The sequence below is a fragment of the Zootoca vivipara genome, chromosome 4 (assembly GCF_963506605.1).
Source record: "Zootoca vivipara chromosome 4, rZooViv1.1, whole genome shotgun sequence".
Taxonomy (NCBI): domain Eukaryota; kingdom Metazoa; phylum Chordata; class Lepidosauria; order Squamata; family Lacertidae; genus Zootoca; species Zootoca vivipara.
In genome coordinates this window covers 50,925,372-50,943,087 of record NC_083279.1, presented here as the reverse complement: position 1 = coordinate 50,943,087, position 17,716 = coordinate 50,925,372, and the positions used below count along the sequence as shown (strand labels likewise).

Sequence of the window (17,716 nt, the reverse complement as noted above, 5' to 3'; positions counted from 1 at the left end):
GCAGTATCATAAAAACAGAGCAATTCATTTGAGAAACCAATAAACTGACTTGATTACCATACATTTGCTTTCTGCAGTATTGTACTGCCAGGATCCTGTCCTCAAGACAGGTGACTATCCTGAAGTGTGGCTTAGGGCAAAAACATGAATCAGTGATAAATCAAGACCCTGGGGTTTCATTCCATATCACTACTGACCTGAAGGACAGAAGGACCATAGTTCCACCAAATATAAGCAGTGTAAATGTGGAAGGTATCAGGATGGTGAAATCCCCAGAGTACTGTGAATAGCTCTGAATGGATCTCACCAAACTGGGTAGGAAAATGGCAAATGAGGTTCGATGTAATATAGTGCATTTCCCTATGAACTTTAGTTTGCCATTAACCAGCCCCCGCCAGCCTGCCTCCTTACTTGCAACCATTCAGGGGGTGACCCTATCTGTCACTGAGTCTGACTCCACCTACCTTCTGCCCAGTGGGCTGCTGCCACCACTGAATTAAGTGGAAGGTAATATGCACTGGGGAAAAATAAATATAATAATAATATCCAAAACACATTTAAACTGATGGTGTTTGAACTGGTGGTGCTGAACTGGCAAAGATATATCTTGGTTTAGTGGGTAAATAGTTCAGTGAGTTCTTGGGATCATGGGTGAGGAGCATCAGTTCACACTCCTCGTGGTATGACAGCAGTTTAAAAAGCCAATCGGGGAAAAGATGCCTTAGGAGGGACATTAGACGTTTATAAAATTATTCATAGCATGGACAAAGTAGATAGTTTTTTTTTTCTGTCTCCCATAATGCTAATGAATTTAATTGGCAGACAGTTAATGTATTTCTTCATACAACACTTAATTTTTGGAATTCAGTGCCATCTTTTTAAAGAACGCATGTGAGTACTCTACAATAAGCGAGAGTAGAGGGCAGTGTCCATCTAAACAGTTTTGCTAGTGCAAGCAGTTTGGACTGCACAACAGCCCTCTTTCTTCTCTCCTGGCACCCCTTCCTCAAGCTCTTTAAGGAGTGAGGGGAAGGCCATAACAGGCAGTGTGGAGGGAGAAGAAAGAGAAAGAGAGGGTGTTCTTTGGTAGGCAAAAGCGCCTGCATTAGTGGAACTGTTCAGCTGGATACCACCCTTCATGTCCAGCATGCTGGCTCTACCTACATACAGAAAAATCTTGATTATATTATTCAACAAAGATGAAAACAAACGGAGGTAGGTCTAATAGGAAGACTGAAAGGGGGGTGGGTGGAGTGTGGGGACAAATTCATTGCTCTCTGGAACCACCAAACCAACATTAAGAGGGCAATATGAGTGCATTTATGTCTAAGAGAATTTGAAATGTTTTTTTTTTTTAATTTTGTTTTTCTGCAATCTCACGTTCCAAGATCTAAGCTTAAGCTTGGCACAATCTTTGCTGCTCTGTATCTTGGGTAATCTTATATACAGGGATGACGCTGTTGTAAGCTGAAACACATCAGCAGTTATTTGGAGGAATCCAGGTCAGCCAAGCTTTTATGTCATCCATAATGTCAAGCTGCCAGTGATTTATACCAAGATGCACTGTCATTCTGGCACTGGCCAAAACATATTGCTGAGTGAGCATTAAGTAATGCAAGTAAATAAGCTTAGACACACGGCCGTTTTGACTTAGTATGGTTGTTGGGCGAGGTGTGCACAACTTTTTGCCCTTTCCACTGCAAAGAAATTCAGACGTTGTGTAGAGATGGCCAATATCCTAACTCAGATCCATCTGAACTCAGTAAGTTTTAGTGGACTAGTTAAAGGACTGAACTATTAGAAGAGAATAAAATAGTTAGCCACCAAAACCAAACTGGTAGTTGGGAGTTATTACCCAATTTCTGAAGGCATTCAATGCTGTGGAAACATTACAGAAATGACTAACACTATAATTTGAATTGTCCACATCTGTAAATCAAACGAACATACTGTTGCATGCCACCTCAATGTTTCCATGTTTCCTTTTGGGAATGAAGCACAGTAGAGATGTGTTTTTCTGATATATGGTTTATTTACAAATATATACAACCTGAGCCTACAATAGAGGGGTTTTACAGTGTCAGCACTCCCAAAACTCTTGCTTCTCCCATAGCCACAACTTTGGATTCAACCATTTATCTGCTACTCTGGCTTTATTCCTTCCCACTATCTGTGAGTTGAGGGAGGGGCTCCCATTTGCATCTCCCATTTGGTCTCCTAGGAAGCTAGCCTGGCCTGGTTAGCTTTTAACAGGGATTAGATGTCCGGCATCCAGTTTAACACCCAAAACCTTGATTAAATCCCAACACTTACTGGATCCAGGAATTATAGGAGTCTGGCACCCACCAACTCATAAAATTGATGTGACTTATTAGGAATTTCTGTGGAGCTGCCACAGGATGTCTGTGTAAAGGAGTCTGCATGCCTGTGGTTGATGGTGCAAGGGGCTAGGCAAGCCACCCTGGGAGAAATGCAATGCCCCAATCATTCGGTCTCTCCCCCCGACCATTGAGCTTTTCCATTAGGAAGTGCATTAGAATTCACACGCATCGGGCCATTGGGCTGCTTCTGTGTTCTTTTTAGCTGTATATATGGAAGTTCTATGTTGCCTTCTGGAATAAGTTTAATCAGCCTGAAAGGAGGCACCACACTGGGCCCGTCTCTTTCTTCATAGGTCACCACTGACACCAAACCATCTGGGCAGGTTGTCTTTCAGTCAAATTTGGCCATCATTCCCGAGCTTAGCATTGATGAAACCCACAGATCCCCACAGCTCAGTTTGAAAAGCACTGCTCTAAATCACTGGGGATGATGCAGAGAGATCCTGTGCATGGCACCTACTCACAAGTAGTTTGCCACATCTTAGCTTTTACTGAATTGCTTCCTTTAAAAAAGTACTTCTCTTCACAATTAGAAGTGTTTTTAGTTCTTTGCAGTCATGTTCATCCCCAAATCATTTGCCCCTGGATAAACATGAAGCAGTTTTCCTGGCTAGTTAAGCCGCATTTTTCTGGAGCAACTTAAATGGAGTTCATCAAGCAGCTTGCTTCCTGTTTATCAAGGAGTAAACTGTAAATATATATCATAAAGTGACCAACAGTGGATCCATGTTAGTCAGGCCACAGCTACCGTGGCTCCTGCCTTAGAGCAGTGTTTCCCAACCAGTGTGCCTCCAGGTGTTTTGGGACTACAACTCCCATCATTCCTGACCACTGGTCTTGCTAGCTAGGGATTATGGGAGTTGTAGTCCCAAAACATCTGGAGGCACACTGGTTGGGAAACACTGCCTTAGAGCAAACAGTTGCGCCAGAGGCGTCTCATCCTGCTTTATAATCCAGGGCTTTGATTTTGTGGTCTGTGACAATGCCCTTGGCTTCCTTCCTTCACTAGGAGAACAAAGCTGGCATGTTTGGTGCACCTGATGTGGGATGACTGTCTTTGCATAATGAGAACAGCTTTTAACTTAGGTGACTCCTCTTCCTCTGCTAAACACTCCTACGTACAGCCCCCACATCCGCTGAGATCCTGAAAGGTGCTGATGTGGGCGAGGAACAAGCCAATAAGCTGTTGAAAGAGGCACATCTGTTTTTCCTCATTAGCATAGTTAGCATTCTCAGAGGCGCAACCCCAGGCCATAGATAGGCAAATTAAGTTGTGCTGGATTGAGACAAGTTGGAGGGAGTCGAGGACACGAGTCTTTGAAAAAAGAAAGAAAAGAAACACAAACATTTCAAAATGAACTTCCCTTCAAAACAAATCTACTATTATTTGTGCCTTGATGAATAACTTCTTCTTCCGAATAATAAGAAGTTTGTGCTGTCTTGCACCGCACTCCTTGCTTTTGAACTTTTTGTCTGCATACTGATGGATGAAGCTGTATTGCAACGTGGATAAGGGATGCATTACATCAGCTACAAAGGCTCGCTTGTAAAATAATATGTGCTTCATTAAAGTAAGCAGACACAGCAGCCATTCTGCACAGATTACTGTACACAGCAACACGAGACCAAAGAATTATGAGGGGAGATTTACTGACCTACATACTGCAACTGTACTAGTAGTGGAAGGCTATAATTAAAAGTTGCATCAATGTTTCCATGTGCAACACTTTGTTAGAGAAATGCAGGATTGTTATGTACCGGTGCTGATGGTGGTTGATGAACCTCTAAAGGGCTGGGTTTGAGGGCTCAGTTATACCAGTGGACACTGTATAAAATTGCAAGGCAGGGGTGGGGGGGAGAGAGTTTGGGGCTCAACTGTATTTGAATACAGAAGCTTTTGAGCTAAGAACTCTCTTTCTAGGAGTAAGAGGCAGAGGAGGAGAAGGGACTTAGGGTACTTTCAGACTGTTCCTATTTTAGGGTGGGATTCAATCACATACCAGTAAATTCAGGTTGTGCGTTTATTGTTGATTGTGAGGTCTTGCACAACCAGCCAGCTCCCTCCAACAATCAGATTTTTTATTTTTTGCAATGAAGAAAGTGATGAGAAAATGTGCTGGAAAGCATGGGCTGACACTTACTTTGATGCAATGTCATCTAATCTCCCCATGAACAAATCTGAACGAACGCTCAATCAATGGTCAACATCATCTCATTTCCCTGCAAAGAAATCAGGATGAAAGCTCCATAAACAGGTCATCTGGAAGCACCTTTAGTTCCCATCCTGCCTTGCCTCAAGTGAAATGGGAGCCCAGTCCCCACTCTCCTTCAGCCTTGGAAGGGAAAAAGAGTTTGTATGGATGTTTCCACATATTAAATGGAACAAGTTGTTTATACCTTTCTTTTCTTATTCAAATAGATGTGCTTAGAACAAGATAAAGTCATTATTCCATAGAGGTGCAATGCTGCAAAGTAACTACATCAGCATTTCAGTAAATTAGTGGTGAATTTGGCTGTTATGATAATTGCATGTCTAGGCAAGCAAGCATGGGTGCATTGCTCCTTTGGCACGATTGTGAAGGCAGGCAAAATTATGTTTGTTTGGATGGGCTTTGAAGAGTAATGAGGTCTCAGCTAATTGTGGCTGAGATCTGTTGGCAAGAGTGTTTTTATCTGATTTTCTGACAGAGTTGTTTAACTTTAGGCTGGCATTGTGTTATGCTGTAAAATACCTTGTTTAATAAAAACTATTAAAGGAAAATAGGACAAATGGCAGTAAATGTGAGATACTTCTGCCTCTGAATAAAATATGTTAGTCTTCTCTAGCACCATACAAGTGAATTTTTGTTTTGGAGCTTTTTATCCTCATGTTTCGTGTACACGTACAGCCTATTTCCAGCCACACCTCACAAATCATGGACTTTTGTGACATTGAAGACAACAAATAGACCGAGAGACAACAGACCATTAAGACATAAGTGCCAACTTGAACAAAACATTGGGTGGGGGACTCTGGAAAAGCATAAGCCACAATAATTTATTTTGCTGGAGTGCAGCCAGTTCATGGGCTTTGCCAATCCTTTTAACCAATATGTTTCCCACTTTGTAGTTATGCGTTTTTATTTTTGTCAGTTTTGACTAAAATGGTAAAAAGGTAAAGGGACCCCTGACCATTAGGTCCAGTCGTGACCGACTCTGGGGTTGTGCGCTCATCTCACATTATTGGCCAAGGGAGCTGGCGTATAGCTTCCAGGTCATGTGGCCAGCATGACAAAGCCGCTTCTGGCAAACCAGAGCAGCACATGGAAACGCCGTTTACCTTCCAGCTGTAGCGGTTCCTATTTATCTACTTGCATTTTGACGTGCTTTCGAACTGCTAGGTTGGCAGGAGCTGGGACCAATCAACGGGAGCTCACCCCGTCACAGGGATTCGAACCGCCGACCTTCTGATCAGCAAGCCCTAGGCTCAGTGGTTTAACCACAGCGCCACCTGGGTCCCTTTCCCTTTATGTTTGGGGAATTTGCTTAGCTTGCAGCTTTATTTATACTGACCCTATGGCTGTTATCACCATTCTCCTTTTATTATGCCTCTCAAGAATCTTCACAGGGTGCAATATAGTAAATTCACCCATGGTGTCATCACAACAGGACACTGGAGGAGAAATCCAGGGCTTCACTTAGCAGAATGGGCAGGGAGGACTCCAAATGTAGAAAAGCAGGCTTAGCACATTTTGAAGTAACTGTAGCTGCATGCAGTGCTATTTTTCTAGAAAAAGAGGTGCTGGAACTCACCACGAACACCTTCCTTGTTCTCTTATAATGGCAATGGCGTCCACCTGAGAGGTGCCGGAACTGAGTTCTGGTGAGTTCCTGCTTTTAAAAAAAGCCGTGGTTGCAGAATCAACAAAAGAGGGGAGCTTCCATATGTCCATTTAGCCCAGAGTCTAAAACGGCTTAATTGTGCCACTTCAGAGTCATGGAGTTTACCAACTGATTTGCCCAGGTCATGTATTGCAAAAGTTTAGCAAGGCCCTGACTATTAGAGGTGAGTTCTCCCCAAAACCTCATAAATTCACCTAGTGACTGACCCTTTCAATCTTCTCCCTCCATGGGGTTACTAACTGTTTTTTCAACTGGTGCTGTTTCTGTGCTTTTAACAGCTATGTGACATGCACAGAAAGTAAGCAGGTAAAATTCTGGCGAGAAGTGGCAGAACAAGCTTCACTGGGTAAATTTCCTGTGGGCTGAAGTTTTGGAGTAGGGCCACTAAAACTTGGTGATCTCAGCCAGTTTCCTTCCTATTCCCAGCATAGGAGTCAACTCCTAGGAGCCAAGGGGGCTTCAGCCCACCTCCCATAAAATATTTGAGGGGGTCGAGTCCCCCCAGTTGACGGGCATTGCCATTCAAATGGCGTGAATGCACTGTATAATGTGATCGATTATGCAGGGTGGATCTTACCTGCCCTCCCCCCCTATTTTATTCAGGTTGGCACCCCTGATTCCCAGGCAACTGCTTCTTGCTTCGTAGAAGTAGTCAACAACCTTTTTTGGGTTCTGTTGGTACATTTGCAAACCAGAAAACCTGTCAGGTACACCAGACTAGCCAGGCATGCAGTGCAACCTGGTCTATTGGATATAATAGAATGCTTTTCTAAGCCTAATTTCAGCTGGGAGAACAAAAAGCTTCTGTGCCAACCATGTTCCAAGGGGCACTACATTGGCAACCCTCAATATACGTTCTCAGTCATTATTGCAGTTCTTTATTAGCTCTATATCGAAGATGGAAGGACGAAGGGCAGGCTAAATCTGACTGAATGGTACTTGCCCCTTGGTAACCTGGTAAAGCTCATGGCTGAGGCGATATTTCAACCAGGGGAAGGGCCCTACATAGCTCAGTGACAGAGCATCTGCTTTGCATGCAGAAGGTTCCTGATTGACTTCCTGGCAGGTCTGGGAATGTCTGAAACCCTGGAGAGCTACTGCCAGTCAGTATAAAAATAAGACTGGGCTAGATAGGTCAATAGCAGTGGCGTAGCAAAGGAGGGCTAGGGGTGCTGTGGCCCTGGGTGCAAATTTCTGAGTGGGTGTGACCAGGCTCCCTCATTGAGGCCAGAGCTGCAGGGAGGCAGGCCGAGACCAGGTTGGGCCTTCAAGGCTGGCACCGCCTCCTTCTCCTTGGGGCTGGCAAAGGGATGTCCACGTGTGCCCTGCCCCTGGGTTACCCGAGAGGGAGGAAGCAAGAGAGCAGCAGCTGTGCCGCCCAATGCGGAGGGAAGGAGAGAGAGGGTGGTGGCCATATGCATTGCCCAGAATGCCTTGCCACAAGGACAGGAGAAAGAGGTGACACAGAGGCGCTCCTGGCTTCACATTTCTCTGCCTTATCTCTGCTCCCAGGTTTGGGCTAGTTTGCAAGAAGAGACTCCCTTGATTAGACGCTGGCCAGTGAAGGGGCTGACCACTGTCCAGTTCAGCACTGGCCGCACCCTGAGTGCCAACAACCCACATCACACCCCTTCTTTCTGAGGAACTGAAGCAATATTCTGGGACAACTTGAATATTTGTAGTGTTTTTCAGCTTTGTTGTTGTTGCTATAGAGGTAACATTTTTAAAGGGTATTGACAAAACAAGCTGCTCTTGATCAGGTTCTTATTAAATATTCTGGGCGGGACAGAGCCTCTAGCTTATCATCACCATCAGCACCACCATCTTCATCAAAAAATAAAAATCAGTGTTATATTCTTGGATATTTAGCTCCACCTTCAGGACAAGGGAAGTATCTCTACTAACAAGTTTTCAGACTGGCCATTTTGAATAGAAGAATCTGCAAGTTAAGCATCTAGGTGTTTTCTCTCTCTCCGGTTTCTGCTTCAAGAGATTTACTAATAAACACAACACAAAAACATGCCTTTTTGTAGAATTTATATTATAAAGTATGAAAGTCTCTATGCACATTTGCCCATAACAATTGAACAAAACATATAACATTGGCTATCTCACAGGAGCAATAATAATAAATAGGCTAGGTTGGATTTCTATGCATACCTGGCATTTTATATGGTTATTTCTGTGAGTGCTGAGTTTCCTGCTCCACTGTTTAAACACAAACAAACCAAAAAATCTGGAAAGATAATATATACTCTGAGCATTTGTTTTGCAAGAATCATGAACTCCCTTTATAACCTTTTTATCAATGCAAATGAAACAAGCAAGGAAAGGATCTGAAATGAAAAGGCAAGGACTGGACTGTTCCACTCAAATGCAAGGACTTCACTGCTAACATATCAAATATTTTACTTGTAAACTAGAAAATTGGGGTGCAGATATTTTAAATTTTACATGACTATGGACATGTGCCCTATTTCTACGAGCTGCAACCAATTCATACCATCATTCCTTTTGAATTTATTAAATTTGATATAAAATACGTCTATTTAAATATGGACAAAATTGTGCACATTTTTAAAAAATGCTGTCATAAAAAAGTACTGCAAATAATAAATTTGTGCTAAAAAGGTGTGTTCATAATAATAAGTAAGTAGTAATTAAGTTAAGATGCAAGCACGGGCAATTCCTGGAACTCCTAGTCCCCACTCTCTATGACCCAGGAGCACTTCTGTTCAATACTGCTCATTTACACACCAACTAAGCTTGTGTAATATTTCAGCCTACTTAAGTTCACCAAGCCTCCAAATGTCCATTTGCTTCATGCAGCATCTTAGACGTAACACTAGAAATCACACCTCTATGTGTTTTCTCATTATCATTAAAGAAAATTAGGTGTGATGCAAAGGAGCCCTGCTAGGTTCAGAAGTATTATTCGATTACAAAATTCCAATCAAAAGCTGTATCCATGTACAGCGAAAAGAGGAAGGACCATCAGAAAGTTTTGCCATGTGCAGGCATGGTAGTAACAGGTCAGGCCTGGGGAAGAGGTGGTCTTCCCATCAGCCAGCTTAGCCAGTGGCGAGGAATGATGGGAGCTGTCATCCAACAACAGCTGGAGGGCCACAGATTCCCTATCCCTGTGGTGGATACTTATAAAGAATGCACTACAGTAGCTCAGCTGTTGCTCTGGTCCATCCTGGGTTATCTAAAGTGAGTAAGGCTACAGCAAACCACAGAGCCTTGCCTTCTTTCAATAGCAAGCCCTGTACACCAGCTGAATGAACTGACATGAGACAGGATGAATGGGGCATTGACTAACACATAAGATGAGCCTGTTGGATCAGGCCAGTGGCCCCTCTAGTCTAGCATCCTGTTCCCACAGTGGCCAACCAGACGCCTGTGGGATACCCAGAAGCAGAACTTGAGCACAAGAGCATTCTCCCCTCCTGCCATTCCTCTCTGGTTGCAATGTACAAAATCACATCTTGCCACAGTTAAATATTTTCCAAGGGCTGCATGTCATAAGGAGGACTGGTTTTATAAGCAGATAGCATATTGTGTTTGTCTTGTTTACATTCTGTGTTTAATACATGACAATTAGGTAGTAGCTCACCAGTGCAGGATCAGGCATGGCCAAACTTGGCCCTCCAGCTGTTTTGGGACTACAACTCCCATCATCCCTAGCTAACAGGACCAGTGGTCAGGGATGATGGGAACTGTAGTCCCAAAACATCTGGAGGGCCACGTTTGGCCATGCCTGGTGTAGGTAAACTTCATAAAGCAGTGCAGCTGACATACCTGATTTAGTCCCATTTGGGTTCAATGGGACCAAGGACTACAGCTCTCCCTACATAGTTAGACAGCTTAAATCTTTGAGATCAATGGCACTGAAGGAGCCCTATTTGCAGGATTGCAACTTAAAGAAAAGTACGGTAAGTCCTAATGACCTCAACAGCATTTACTTGTAAGTTTAAATAACCTTAAATAGTCATCCATCTTAACTAGTCTGTAGAGTGGGTATTTAAAACATTTACAAATATAGGAGCAGCTTATACAGTGTAAGAAAAAGGTGGTAATACAATCAAGATCTGCAGCATGACACCCTGGAGCTTTTTGGTTGCCCTTTGAAAGAAAACAAATACACACTGTTGTTTCATTTGTACTTGTATTGAATGGGCTTCATAGTTTTTAAAAACACACATCTTGGGCAAAGCTGGAATATTACAAATAAAGTACACTCTGTACTGCTGACTTAATCGAGCTATTTATACTATCCTGGCTACATCTGTTCCAAGAAGGATGGTACACCTCATAGTGAAAAACCTCTCATTAAAATTTCTATGACAGAACAGGTTCTCTTAAAACAGAGCTCCCACTGACATCTGTATGGAAATATCCAGCTTCTTATAGTTTCTAGAAATGTACAAGCAGCATGGAATCCCTCATATTAGGGAGGAAAAACAGAGAAAACACCTTTGCTTAGACATCACAAATTGTGAAATGTTTATTTTTAAAAGCCTTTTAAAATTCATTTCAATAATCCATTCTAAAAGAAAACTCCTAGAAATACTTGAAGTGGGATGTCACTGTGCAGTAAATTTTGCTTGTAAATATGGTACAAAAAAAGCTTGAACACCATTTACCGCTAGACTTTTAGCAGTAGCTAATAAATTGCTGCTCAGACACAAAGCACTAAAAAGAGAAGAAGAAGAAGCATTGTGGCTCTGCATCAAACAATGGGAAATATAATAACACACCTTACTTGATGATGCTTTAGCAGAAAATAGTTATATCAAATATCTAATGCCAATTAAAAAATTAAATAATCTTACAGCTAGTGCAACAATCCTCCCAGGAATTCATGAGAAAAAGGCACTCCAACCTTCGCAAATGCCACATTTCACATTTGTTTTCACACTAGATGTGCTCAAGCACCATTAATAACATTTAAACACCAACAGTTATAAATGTACAAGTTTGTGGCTAGGGCAAACTTATATTTCTCTCTCAGTTGTGAACTGTAACAACACAGTATCAGCTTTATCTGCAGGTTTTTTGTACTTCTGATCAGTAAAGAAGTCAAGGTGCTTTAAATCAATATTAAATAATCTCATTTAGAATAATTAAAAACTGTCAACCCACTTTAAATGTGCACAAGTTTTTTTATAGGTTTCCTAGATAAACCATGCATTGGCAGTTAACATTAAAAGGGGATATTGCACCAAACTTCACTAAAAATTTGTCCCCACTGAAAAATGAATGCCAATACAAACATAATTCAGAAGGAAAACCGAGAAATCAGTATTTGGGATAATGTAAAACTGGAAAATGCAGAGGAAGTTAAACTTCTCAAGTTTTACAGGCATGCACAAAATCTAATAGGAAAAATGATTAAATATATCTTACTGTGGTTAATATTCAATGTTAGTCATACTCAGAGTAGACACATTGAGTCCACTGATTTCAATGGGTCAACTCATTACTAATGCTGGACATCACCCTTTTGCATTAAAACCATCTCTTTACCACCGTAAGTCATATACAAGCTGCAATCTCTAACATACGTACTTGTATGCCCTACTGATTCCAATGGAGTGTATTTATCAGTGAGTGTATTTTAGAATGGCAGCCATGCTAACTTATGAATTGGAGGACTTTATCAGGGGCATACATAAATAGAGGAGGCATCCTCAGCTGCTTTGTAACAGAAGTCTGGAGTATCTGAAAATAGCCCTAAAGCACAACAGTACATGCTTTTTGCCCCAATGCCACTATTTAATCATTCTCCAGGACAACCATTCAGAAGTTCATTTTGGGATTGGTCTTGTCAGCCAACGTGCAGCATTAAAACAAACAAATGAAGACATTCCCTTTCTTAAAACATCTGTACGTTAGAATTGCTGCTTCCACCTCTAATGTCATCAGATTTATGACGTCATTTCCTCAATGTCTCCCTTGAGCATGCAAGTTTGGAACATTTCAAAGCTCTACGTAGTTCAACTTTGGTAAGAAGGAGTATAGTCTGGCCTCCTGGTCTGAATAATTTTTGGTTTAGGTTTTGCATTCTTGGCTTCTTTTTTCTCTGCGTCTGCCTCACGTTCTTCATTCGTGTCACACACGTGGACAACAACACTGGGAGTAGTTTCTGTTGCAGCATGAAGTTCATACTGGTCCCCTAAAATGTTTTTAAAAATAGCAACAGTGGTAAGACAACTGTAGATATAAAATACTTGTACATTTTTCCCAGTAGAACTAATAGCTCTGTGTTGGGGTGAGGAAAGGGAGGCATTAGAGCTCCTTTCCCTGTTCCTCTTCCCAGATCTTCAAAGCAGTTGCATGGAGCAGCTCATTGTTTATTTTTAAACAGTGGGATAACATGATCATGGATCACCCTTTTTTAATCCTGATTGCTACCCCTCAACTTCCAGTTATGAACTCAGAAATCAGCAATAGTTTCTCACATCCTGGGGAGCTATGGGAAGTTTTATTCTCCTTTTCAAATTTTGCTTCTTCAGCAGGTGAAAGTTATGATTAACGAGCAAATGTAATGCAGAATCAACATATATACTATCAGGACATTTATAAACTTCAGCTGGTTTAGATTCCCCCAGTATCATCCCCTCTATCTGCAATGTTCAGAGATGAGTGACAATGTCTATGTGGTCAAAATGGCAGCACTCACACAGAAAGTGTGTGGCCAGACTCAGGGGAACCCTGACATTTGCAGAATTACAAAGATCTTGAGAGAGAGAGAAAAAATCCTGAAGGTTCAAAAAACACCACATAATCCAATAAGGACTGAGACATGCAGAGTAGTCATAGAATACTGCATGTTTCATGGGTAAGGGAAATAGAAAATGTGGGGAGAGGGAATGGCTGGCTGGAACTCTGTATGGGGACAATCTGCACTGCAACATTTTGTTGCTGGCCACACTTGTCCATTAATTGTACTTTAAGGTGACTATACTAGAGGCTGTGCAACTGTTCTTACTAAGCCTCTCTGCAAGATCAGCCTTGCATTAAAACACTTGCCTGGTAACCATAGGCAAGAGGGAATTCTATGCAAGTGAGTGTGGGGGCTGGTGGAAGAGGGATGAAGCATTCCATGTGTTATGTTTGTACCTACTGCAGAAACTAAGTGGGCTGCTGAAGGAGTGAAGGCCACATTCACACCATACACTTAAAGGACTATGATGCCACTTTAAACAGTCATGCCTTCCGCCAAAGGATCTTGAGAGCTGTAGTTTGTTAAGAGTGCTGAGAGTTGTCAGAATACAGCTTTTCCCCTCACAGAGCTACAATCCCAGAGCTTTCTGTGAAGAGGAATTAATTGTGAAACATTTCTGAAAACTAATTCTGTGAAGACAATAGAGGTCTTCTCAATTCAGATCACAGGTGTTATTATGCAGCCACACCCATTACAGTAAATCAACAATAAAAAGATCTGAAGAAGTGTGCATGCACACGAAAGCTCATACCAAAATAAAAACTTAGTTGGTCTTTAAGGTGCTACTGAAGGAATTTTTTTATTTTAATAAAAAGAAAATAACTTGAGCCATTACACTTTAGGCATATATGCCTCTTACCTGGTCCTAGTTTGGAGATCGCATATAAAAGATCATAGTTAATGGCAGGTGTAGCATCATCAGACTGAGTCCAGCCAACAGGGGGAGAAGATGGAGGTGAAATCAGAAACTGTTTTTCTGGATCTGGTGGTGCTAAGCGTGAACTTCCAATATGCAAAGTCTGGAGAGATGAAACACAGATTTTTATTTGTTACTTTGGTTTTTTTAAATCACATGCACAGATAGAGATCATTATATAGAGATAATGATAGAACATTTTAAACAACCCATAAGATAAAAAAATTAAATGATACTGAAGTTTGACACCAAGACATCTTAGTTTTTAAGATATAATCTTATGATTCCTGGGAGGATGGATCACTCTGTCCCTCAGCCTGCTGCATTTCCATCCTGGCTGCAGGGAACTTTAAAAATCTTCCCTTATAGCCAGTGTGGAAATGTAGGCTAGTAAAACAAATGGGAGACTAGAAACTTTTGTGAGCTCATTTACAAGGCTGTCTTAACTAGAAGAACAAGTCAAGAGGAGAATAAAGGCTGCTTCTAATGATATTAATAATAATAATAATAATAATAATAATAATAATAATAATAATAATATATTTATTATTTATACCCCACCCATCTGGCTGGGTTTCCCCAGCCACTCTGGGCGGCTTCCAACAAAATATTAAAATACAATAGTCCTTCAGATATTAAAAGCTTCCCTAACAGGGCTGCCTTCAGATGTCTCCTAAACGTCTGGTAATTGTTTTTTTCCTTTGACATCTTGTGGGAGGGTGTTCCACAGGGCAGGAGCCACTACACTACATGAAGCATTTTGTACTTAACAGACTATCACAAGACAGATGTACTATTATGGTGAGTATACACATGTATAGATCAGATTCTCTTCTTTCTAGATACTTCTAGATACTTGCAGATACCTAGTAATCCTCTTCTAGTTATAGCTTACATATATTTTAAAAAGAAAAAGTCACAATTTCTAGATTGTATGTGTCCTTCACAATTCACAACTTTTCTCTTACTGATATCTTATTGTATTCATGCACTTTCTAAAGTTTTTATATTTTATTTTGTTTAGAAATTGTCATTACAAATTTGTTGTATGCCACCTAGATAACAAATTCCATAACTAACTAAACTGCTCAATGATCTCACTCTCTTTTTGTTGAGGTTTTTAAAATATATATACATAATAATAATAATAAAATGTGTCTGAAATGGACACTCAGATTAATCCCACTTCAGCTTCCATGATTTTCTCTAGAAATCTCTGAGAAAGCTTATCTGGTTGCACTGTCAAATAACACAAGATAGAAAATAAAAGCATGTCTTCTTTCAATACAAAGTATTTGGGAAATCATACATTATATTTTATGTATTATTCCTCATATCTCCTTTCCTGAGGTTCCACAGTGTCTGTTAGTGACATGATCAAAAGAAGTAATCCTTAAGGACTGTGTCTTATAACAGAACACTTCAATACCATTAAAGAAGTAGAGCAAATGCCAGATCTCCAAACAGCTTAGCTGTAAAGTGGTGATCAGAAAACTGCCTGAGCAAATCCGTATCGTTAGAGCCTTAGTGAAAATGAAAATGGTACTGGAATGTGTGACGTCATCATTTCTCGGAAGTGGTACTTTAAGAACACATCAAAAATAGCAGGCGTCACAATTCAGCTGCTCAAATCACTGCAAAGTAGTTCTATGAAAGACAGGTGGTTTATGAAAAGATTCTGTAACATATTGTAATTTTTGAGTTTGCATCACTGAAACCTAGGTCCACAGCCCTGCTGAGCTCTGAAGCTCAATAGGTAGATCACTTTCATTCAACCCACCCTACTGCACAGGGTTGTTGGGTGGTGAGAATGCTGTACTCAAGAGTTCACTGGAGGAAGGATGTGAAATGAAACGGGTATTAATTGTTAACCAAGTAGGTTTCTTTGTCTTACCTGAGCAAAATACAATTTCAATTCCTTTCCAAGAAATTCTTTCTTGTGTAACTGAATTTTAACGTCGGCTGCTGACAAAGGGTCGCTGAAGTTTATCCGTACTCTTTTAAAACTTTTAAAATATTGAAATGTGACATCTTTGTCGTATGTTCTAAAGAGTGCTTCAAATCTTGCCTGAAAGACAAATGGAATATTTTGTTAAAAAGCTATCTTGTATTGCATAAACCATTATTTCAGTGGCCTACAGACTTGCTTGCAAAACTACAACCAAGTACTTGTAAATATTATCCCTCCCCTCCTTGGAGGGAATGTGTGTCCCTGGACACACCTTACCTAAACAAAACACAAGGGAACTTTTTTTTTGCGACTTTTGGGCTCCGGTGGAGATACTGTACGTGTATTGTATATCTTTTTCTCTTCTGCCAGTGCCATCTCTCTATTTAACAGGGAACTTGATACTCAAACTGCAATTCAGTTATGTCGGTTAAAATGTTTCCATTCCAGCTATTTCACTAAAGGAGATGTGCAATCAGCATGATAACCAAAAGGTAGAATTCAAGAGGTAAGCCCTAATGGCTTTAAGCAACAAGTCATCACTTTACCATGCAATAAACCAAACACAAACCCTTTGCTAGATTGATGAGAATCAGTATCAATTGGTATGTATTAATAGGAATCATGCCTTTCAATACAGTCTTTCTCCTGACTGGTTCTGTATGTTTAACAATGTACATGAAGTGAATGTGCTGGCCTTCTTTTTCACCATGATGCTAGGAAAATCTACAATAGCTGAATCTACCATGCAGCTGCTAAAAAAAACAATGTGTGACCCTATTTAGCAAGTGTGAATGCATAGATGCTATAGAGCACACGGTTCCAACCAGAGTGTTTCAAAATTTAAGAAACATACAGAACCAGGGGGAAGGCTGTGGCTGGATGAAGAAATAGTGGGGATACATATGTGGTGGTTACCTAGTTTGCATTTTTTTTAAAAAAAACAACAACCCTGAAAGTCTGAAAAAAGACAATTGCTTCTGACCCCAAATAACATCAATGTTAATCTGTGGAACTTCAGGTGTGGCAAATCCACCAACAGCTGACAACTCCATACTGTAGTGCTGCATGCTTAGCACATGTGTTACTGAAACTTTCAGGCAACTAACCAACTCAAATTTATTTATGCATCATTCACAGAGGCGTCTGCCATTTAATATTGAGAATAAAGAAACTAGGAGTGGAGTTTGAGGAGGAGACAATAGTTCTTAATCACATTAGCTGAGCATTTATGTACCGGTATGTTATAATTTCCTGTTTCACAAGCTATTAACAGGAACTGACTACAGTTTCTTTTGCCTATTATAACTTGACTAACTTGTATGGAAATCACAGAATACTGAACTTGCTGGGTTCAGTTAAGTCACAACTCTATAACAGGTTTTGCATGAAGGAGATAACAAAACATTATTTCTTTACACTTTCAAACAAGTATGTATCACATGGGAATACTATACAACTTTGTACAGAAAGTTGTCAGCCCCAAACTGAGCTACTTCTCTTAAAGTGTACAGAGAATGTGTTTTCATTCTACCTATAACTAGGCTTTTGTTATTAGCATTTTGAAGTTTTGGTATAGTCTTAAAAGGGGGGGCAGGCACTGCAATTTTGAACAAGTTACAGTGAGCCCTGTTCAAAGTTTCGAACCCAGATCCCACCCCCTGCTGCTTCCACTCCACCTTGCTTTCACAAATAAAAAGCTGGATGAAATTGTAAACAGAAAAGCTAAATTATTCAAACTGGAAGAATATTCAAAAGTTCACACTTACAGTCAGAATTTGCAGACAGTTAACACAAAAGTACTTAAAGGATCATACAAATTACCCCACAAGAAATAGGAAGTTGCCTAAATCAGCTCA

The 17,716-nt window shown here is 40.7% G+C and overlaps 2 protein-coding genes across 4 annotated transcripts in view; one reads left to right on the top strand and one right to left on the bottom strand.

Annotated features, from left to right (window-relative positions):
- The window catches only part of CLIC6 (chloride intracellular channel 6), a 136,369-nt gene that overhangs the window by 62,001 nt on the left and 56,652 nt on the right, over positions 1-17,716 (top strand). The gene's annotated exons all lie outside the window — the stretch shown is intronic.
- RCAN1 (regulator of calcineurin 1) overlaps positions 8,284-17,716 on the bottom strand; it is a 32,495-nt gene continuing 23,062 nt past the window's right edge. For both annotated transcript variants that reach the window (XM_035115805.2, XM_035115806.2), the window contains exons 2-4: positions 15,804-15,977; positions 13,853-14,012; positions 8,284-12,441 (exon numbers count right to left, since the gene is read on the bottom strand). In XM_035115805.2, the coding sequence (XP_034971696.1) occupies positions 12,263-12,441; positions 13,853-14,012; positions 15,804-15,977 (513 nt within the window). In that variant the 3' untranslated portion in view covers positions 8,284-12,262. The remainder of the gene's footprint in view (positions 12,442-13,852; positions 14,013-15,803; positions 15,978-17,716) is intronic.